The sequence below is a fragment of the Neodiprion lecontei genome, chromosome 3 (genome assembly GCF_021901455.1).
Source record: "Neodiprion lecontei isolate iyNeoLeco1 chromosome 3, iyNeoLeco1.1, whole genome shotgun sequence".
NCBI classification, from domain to species: domain Eukaryota; kingdom Metazoa; phylum Arthropoda; class Insecta; order Hymenoptera; family Diprionidae; genus Neodiprion; species Neodiprion lecontei.
In genome coordinates, this window is record NC_060262.1 from 9,599,105 (window position 1) to 9,607,100 (window position 7,996).

General features: G+C 44.8%; 1 protein-coding gene across 1 annotated transcript; it reads left to right on the forward strand.

The window, feature by feature from the left end:
• Positions 1-1,558: 1,558 nt before the first annotated feature.
• On the forward strand, positions 1,559-6,650 carry LOC124293406 (mucin-2-like). Its single transcript, XM_046734250.1, has 4 exons — positions 1,559-1,861; positions 2,294-2,737; positions 5,155-6,187; positions 6,490-6,650. Exons 1-4 carry the CDS (start codon positions 1,559-1,561, stop codon positions 6,648-6,650), a joined length of 1,941 nt encoding a protein of 646 aa, XP_046590206.1.
• The last annotated feature ends 1,346 nt before the right edge of the window (positions 6,651-7,996 follow it).

Consider the following 7,996-nt stretch of genomic DNA (forward strand, 5'->3'; position numbering starts at 1 on the left):
GACCCAAAACCCGTCACAAATTGGCGCCCAACGTAAATTACCCACATTTTTACCCCAAATCCAAACAATTAAGAGACAAAACACAGGAATAAACGCTAACAAAATACACATAGACTCACGAAACAAAACTACACAGTCACGAAAATTCAAATAACGACAGTTGAACACACACACTACCAAACACGATACACACAATGGCAGACCAAGGACACAGGGAACCGCAAGGCCTAGCGCGCGAACACATGGACATACACACACCCGAACGCAACCAAAACAACTCGACACAGAGCGGGCCGCGCGCGACACGAGATCAACAAACGCCGACCCAACCGCAGGAAATAAATAGACGAGGCACGATAAATTCACCAAACACAATAAATAGAATCGATGCAGCTATCATAGAGAATACACACAATTTACACAGTACACAAATTCAACACCAAGAAAGCCCAGAACCAACAAATCACACACAAACATACAATACAATCCCCACACCTACACACACGCAAACTAACACGGTAACAACCAATCAAACGAACCGACACTTCACAGGAACAGACACATTTTTAGCCACCAACACACGTAACACACGACTTATACAAAACCTAATAGACCTCGGAGCATCACCAAGCGACAGAAACGTATACGAAGATCCACACATATACAGCACACAGTCAATACATCCCACAAACACAAACCACACATCAAACCCAAACAGTACATACTGGAATCAGCCAGCAATGGCAATGAAAACAATACAAACATGGAACATAAAATACTCAGGAGACACAAACGAAGACATAGACGAATTTTTACAAAATCTCCGCGACTACCAAACGGGTTATGAAATACACGATACACAATTAATCAACAACCTCAGCCCGATACTCGAAGGTGACGCAAAAAACTGGTACAGATTAAACAGAGGCAAATGGCGAACACTGGAAGAATTCGAGAGAGATATTACACATGCATTTCAAGACATACAACATAGGGACAGACTGGAACAAAAAATCAGAAACTACGTACAAGGACCAACACAAAAAATCACACAATTCCTAATACAATTTAGAACACTACTATCACAACTAAAACCACCATACCACCCACGAACACAATTAGACCTGGCATACAGAAACATGAAAATAGAATACAAGGCATACATAAAACCATACGATTTCGCGAACTTCGACCAACTGGAAATGGCCGCAAAAGAATGGGAAGCAAATATCGAATGGGAAATCACGAGACAAACAATATTAAACAACTACACACAACCGCGAGAAACCTACACACACCAAACACACCACACACAATACATCCCATACAAGTACACACAAACACAACCCCGCCCAGCAATACTCCCAATACCAAATATACCACCGGCACTCACATACAACATACGACGAAACCAAACAAACCAAAACACACAACAGACTCGATACCCCGCAATCACGTATAACTCACCACACTACACTCAGCAACAAACGCAAACGAACCCAAACACAGGCACAACACCACGCAGATGCTTTAACTGCAACCAACCCGGACACTTCAGATGGCAATGCACACAAACACAGAACCAGGGAAACGAGTAAGGGTTGACCCAGCAAGGGTGGAGGGCAACCCCACAAACAACACAAACACACCCGAAACAGTAGCACCTACGACAGACAACAACATAACGGAAAGTAGATTCCACATCAGAATCGAAATACACGGTCACGAATTTAACGCACTAATAGACACAGGCGCAACACACTCATACCTAGGCGCAGAAGTAATACAAATACTACACAACACAGACACACAAATAAACAACACACCCGACAGAACAGCTACAATGGGAAACGGAACACAGGTGACGATAGAAGGAGCAGTAACACTCCCAATACGCCTCGGCAACATAACAAAAGAAATTAAGTTCGGATTAATATCAAACTTAGGCTCGCAATGTATCATTGGTAACAGCGACTTAATAAGATTTGGAATATTAATAAATTATGGAAAAAACACATGGTCACTGATAGACGACCCACAGACACACTACCACATGCAAACTAGACCACAAGAACTACCAACACCACTCAAAGAATACACACAAATACATCAAACACGAGAATCACGACACCAATCAACACAAACACACACAAAACAAGCAAAAGCAGCAGAAAAATTAGAAGCAACGAAACAACAAACAAACCCGAAAACAACAGAAAGACATGAAAACACAAAAAAAAAAAAAACAACCATAAAACAAAAACCACTAACACCAACACTACCCAACACAAAGACACCACCGGAAAACACCCCCCAAAACGACAACCCACAGAACACACAAATCACAAATCAAAAAATCATACCCACAAACGCACAAACAACAGACGACACACAAACCGACAAAGAAACCGAACCACAGATATGCGCAGGAATACAAGAACTCACACAATCACAACACACACAACTACAGACGATAATACAGCAGAAAACCTCAACACTACCAGGCCAACTCGGGCTAACACACCTAATTAAACACAAAATAGACACACAAGGACACGCACCCATAAAACAAAGATACTATATGGTATCACCAAAAATTAGAGAAGCCATCCACACAGAAATACACAAAATGCTGAGAGAAGACGTGATAGAACCATCAGAAAGCGAATGGTCGAGCCCAATTGTCATGATAAGAAAACCAAATAACACATATCGCTTCTGCCTAGACTTTAGGAAGGTTAACTCAGTATCAAAAAAAGACGCATACCCACTACCATACATGACAGCAATATTAGACAAACTACGGACAGCACAGTACATATCAAAAATCGACTTAAGCCAAGCATACTTCCAAATACCACTCGACAAAGACAGCAAACACATAACAGCCTTTACAGTCCCGGGAATGGGCTTATTTCAATTTAAAAGAATGCCATACGGACTGACAGGCGCACCAGCGACATTCCAAAGACTACTAGACAGACTCATAGGCCCAGAATGCGAACCATATGCATTCGCATACCTAGACGACATAATAATAGTAACACAAACAGTCGACGAACACTTACAAAGACTAGAGCAAATACTAAAACGAATTACAGACGCAGGACTGACAATAAACCCAGAGAAGTGCGAGTTCGGATGCGCACAAGTAAAATATCTCGGATACATAGTAGACAGACACGGACTACACGTAGACCCCGACAAAACACAACCCATAGAAAACTACCCAAGCCCAAAAACAATAAAACAATTACGGAGACTAATTGGGATGGCATCATGGTACAGACGCTTCATACCTAACTTCGCACACATTACAGAACCACTAACACGACTACTGAAAAAAGACCAGAAATGGCACTGGGGGGAAGAACAAGAAAACGCAATGAACACAATCAAACACGCACTCACATCACCACCCACACTCGCATGCCCAGACTACACACAAACATTCACACTACAAACAGACGCTAGCGGAACAGGGATAGGTGCCGTACTAACACAATCTCTCGATGACGAAGAGCATGTCATAGCCTACGCTAGCCGTGCGCTAAGCGAGGCAGAACGTAAATACTCAACAACTGAGAGAGAGTGTTTGGCGGTACTCTGGTCCATCAAAAAATTCAGACCCTACGTGGAAGGTTACCACTTCAAAGTCATTACAGATCACCACGCACTGAAGTGGCTTAGACAATTAAAAAACCCCACAGGCCGACTTGCACGATGGGCACTAGAACTATTAGAATACGACTTTGACATTACACACAGAAAAGGTACAATGCACGACGTGCCAGACGCACTTTCAAGACGACACGAAGACGAAGAACACATAGACACAATAGAAGACACGACAGACAAGTGGTACACATACAAAAAAACACAAGTACAAACACGCCCAGAGAAAAACGAGTCGTGGCGAATCAGAAACAACCAACTATACTTCCACCGCCCTAACTCCCTACACTCAAACCTCCTACCAGACACAAACCCATGGAAACTAGTCATACCCAAAGACAAAATAACACACATACTACACGAAAACCACGACGTAACACAAGCAGGACACTTAGGGATCGAAAAAACATACCAACGAGTAGCAAAAACATATTATTGGCCAGGGATGTACAGAGACACAGTAAACTACATAAAAAAATGTGACACATGCCAAAGAACAAAAACAATACAAGCGCGACCGGCAGGACTAATGGGCATGAGAATTATCGAAGAACCATGGACAGTAGTAGCCTCCGACATCATGGGCCCACTCCCACGATCAAAAAAAGGAAACCAATACATCATAGTGTTCGAAGACCTATACACTAAATGGGTGGAAATCATACCGACACGCAAAGCAAACGCCAAAACAGTAGAACAGACATTCCACTCACACGTAATATCACGATGGGGTACACCACGCATACTACTGACAGACAACGGCACACCATACATAAACAAACTCATACGCGAACTGACACAAAAATTCAACATAAGACACGCAACAATCCCCCCATACCACGCACAAGCCAACCCCGTAGAGCGAGTCAACAGAACCGCTAAAACAATGATCCAAGCCTACGTAAACAACGACCACACAGAATGGGACATACACTTACAAGACTTACAATTCGCAACCAATACATGTACACACACATCAACTAAACACACACCAGCCTTTTTAAACCTAGGAAGGGAATTAAATCCCACACAATGTCTAAGAAATCAGTTAGAGAACCACGACGAAGTAGAATTACAAGACACAGACAGATGGACAGACCACTTAAGACGACTACAAATACTTAGAGACGAAGTACAGAGGCACTTGATAGAAGCAAACGAAAAACAAGCACACTACTACAACCTACGAAGACGAGACATTCAATTCAAGGAGGGAGACCGAGTACTAAAAAAGAACCACACACTCTCATCCGGACCAGAACGAACGACAGCTAAGTTAAATAAAAAATTCATAGGCCCATACATAATCACTAGAAAAGTCTCACCAACAATATACGAATTAACAACTGAGAGCGGTAAAAATATAGGAAAATGTCACATAGAAGACCTAAAATTATATACATAATCAAATAAGCAACAAAACAACCACGCCCAATAACACGCCCCGAAAATAAACTAACATGTGTATTCACTCCACAGAAACACAACATGGAAAACCAACAAACAAAAATACCGGCCCTGATGACGCTGCGACTGACGAGACCGACGACGACGACGACACCAACAGAAAAAACACCACTATTACAAACACCAGGACAGGCCCCACACCCACACAAATACGGACGCGACGGCACACACCTGACGGAGACCCGACAAACCCTACTACCGACACCCCCCACATACAGAAAGGTAATACTGACCACCACGACGACAACACACTTAACAACCACTGCACCCACAGCCACACAGAGACACTCACAAACACACACAACGATGACCACACACACAATTACACCCTCCGGACCAAGGCAATGCCCGAAATGCAACGGGCTGGTCCGGGGCACCAAATACACAGAACACCTACAAACATGCACACAAACTAACACAGACACACCACACCCACCACAAATTATCACACACCCACCAACAGTTCTCCACACCACACGAACCACGGCCACACACACGACTACACACCCACCCACCAAGAAACAAACACCCCATACAACCACACGCCCCACACCCACACCAACACCACGGTACACACCACCCCCCACACCAACCCCCCAATGGACACGCACCAGATTCGCGAGACCACCACAGACGACAGAGGACAGGATTTTACAGACGTTCGCTAACATGGACAGACACACAGAATCGACACAGACAAAACAAACATGCAAACAATACACAGGACCACACCCCGAGATAATAGCCATAATCGCAAGTTTAGAACCAGCAAGCACCCTACACGACGAATTACGAGCACAAAAAGAAAGATACATGACCAGACGGGCACACGAACGCACAGACACTGACGAAACAGAAGCCAGCACCTCAACACACCAACCACACACCACACATCAAACAGCACCACACAAAACACAACCCCCCAACACACCAGACACCGACAGCGACACAGATTCCACCACCTCCACCGCAGAGACAGTGATACACATCGAAACCACACACACAGGCACGCTACAAACACAAACGACGGACAACGACACAGACAGTAACACCGACACCACCTCACTCACGGACACAGTCGAACATACACCAACACCCCAACCAGCCACACACACCACACGAGACTCAAAACGATACAAAAAACGAAAATCAATACGGAAACAGAAAAAAGAACAAAACAGGAAACACTAGACAAACTAACAACACCAAACGGACGGACGAACAACGACGCACACACAACACGGGACGCAATACGATACAAAAAAAAAAAAAAAAAAAAAAAAAAGGGACAAAACAGAAAACACCAAATACACTAACAACACCAAACCGACGGACGAACAACGACAGACGGAGGCCAAAGAAACAGAACACAACCCAAAAAGAGTGAAGAGAAGGGAGAAGAAACCACGAGCCACGAGGTACAAAGAACAACGCAAAAACTCACCAAGACCCACACCGACGAGAGCCACCGTACCAAAACCAAAAAATTCAAGTACAAAATAATATAACATGATTTTGATTAAGACACACGAGAATAAGTAGATATAAGACGACCCACAACCCACACCAAACACACACCCCGCAAATACAACCCAACCTCTATCCCTTAACCCCAACAGATCGGAGCAGACAACACAGAAACAACAAAAATAACAAAAGGAGAACACACAGACGAAAGGACCACAAAATCCGTCACCGAAACCGGCTCACCCTATAGGCCTCGCCCCGCGTGGGGAGGGGGGAGTTGTGACGTTGCACCTAGAGTGCAAGTCACAACAAACCCCAAACCCGCGGGGAAGAGCCGAACGGGTGAGCCCTGTCCCGTCGGAAAAGACCCGAACATCATCGAAGCCCCCCGACGCTCGGCAGAGCCGAGCGCGAGATTCAGTACGAGCACGGCCGTAGCAGCAGCCACACCGGCGTAGACGAAACCCAAGAGCGAAAGCGAGAGAGAGAGAGAGAGAGAAAGAAAGAGAGAGAGTCACCGACACACACACACACACCGAACACCCAGCTACCCTCCACCGCACCTCAAGACCTCCACACACACACGTCGACGTAACCAGGTTAGCCTGCCTTCTATCGCCGATCTGCTCCTCCCCTCGCAATACCAACCCTGTCTACCACACACTCCCCGTCACTCTACACCACCCTCCCCTCGCCATATCAACCCTTCCGACCCCACATTCCCCGTCACCTCCCACACTCCTTCCCCCCCCCTGCGCGCGTATCTGTAAGTTAGTATTAAGCAACGCTAAGGACTGAGGCGTGATCAGCCACCGCTTACGTCTACAACCCTTTTGTAAATCTTAATTTAAGTCGAGCCCTGGTGCAAAAGAAAAAACAAAATACACACACTAAGTTTTACCGATCATATCCGCCCCGTCTCTAATTGTCTTCCCCACCCATATTATTCGTGCGGACCCAAAACCCGTCACATATTTCAGCAGAGTTTTGAGTGAAACCAAGAGGAATTATTCTGTCACTCGTAGAGAGCTTTTAGCTGTTGTTAAGACCGTAATACATTTTCACCATTATTTGTACGGCAGGAGATTTTTGATACGTACAGATCATGCTTCTCTCAGGTGGCTACTTTCGTTCAAATCTCCCGAAGGTCAGGTAGCTAGATGGTTGGAAAGGCTCGGTCAGTACGATTTTGACATTCGTCATCGAGCAGGAATTCATCATGGAAACGCCGATGCTCTCTCTCGAAGACCCTGCGACAAAATGCCAGAGTGTAAACAGTGTGCACGATTAGAGAAAAATCGTGACCCCTTTTTTATAATACGGAAGATTTCTTTTGAAAATAACCAGGAGGAATGGAGAAAATCGCAACAAGAGGACGACACTTTGA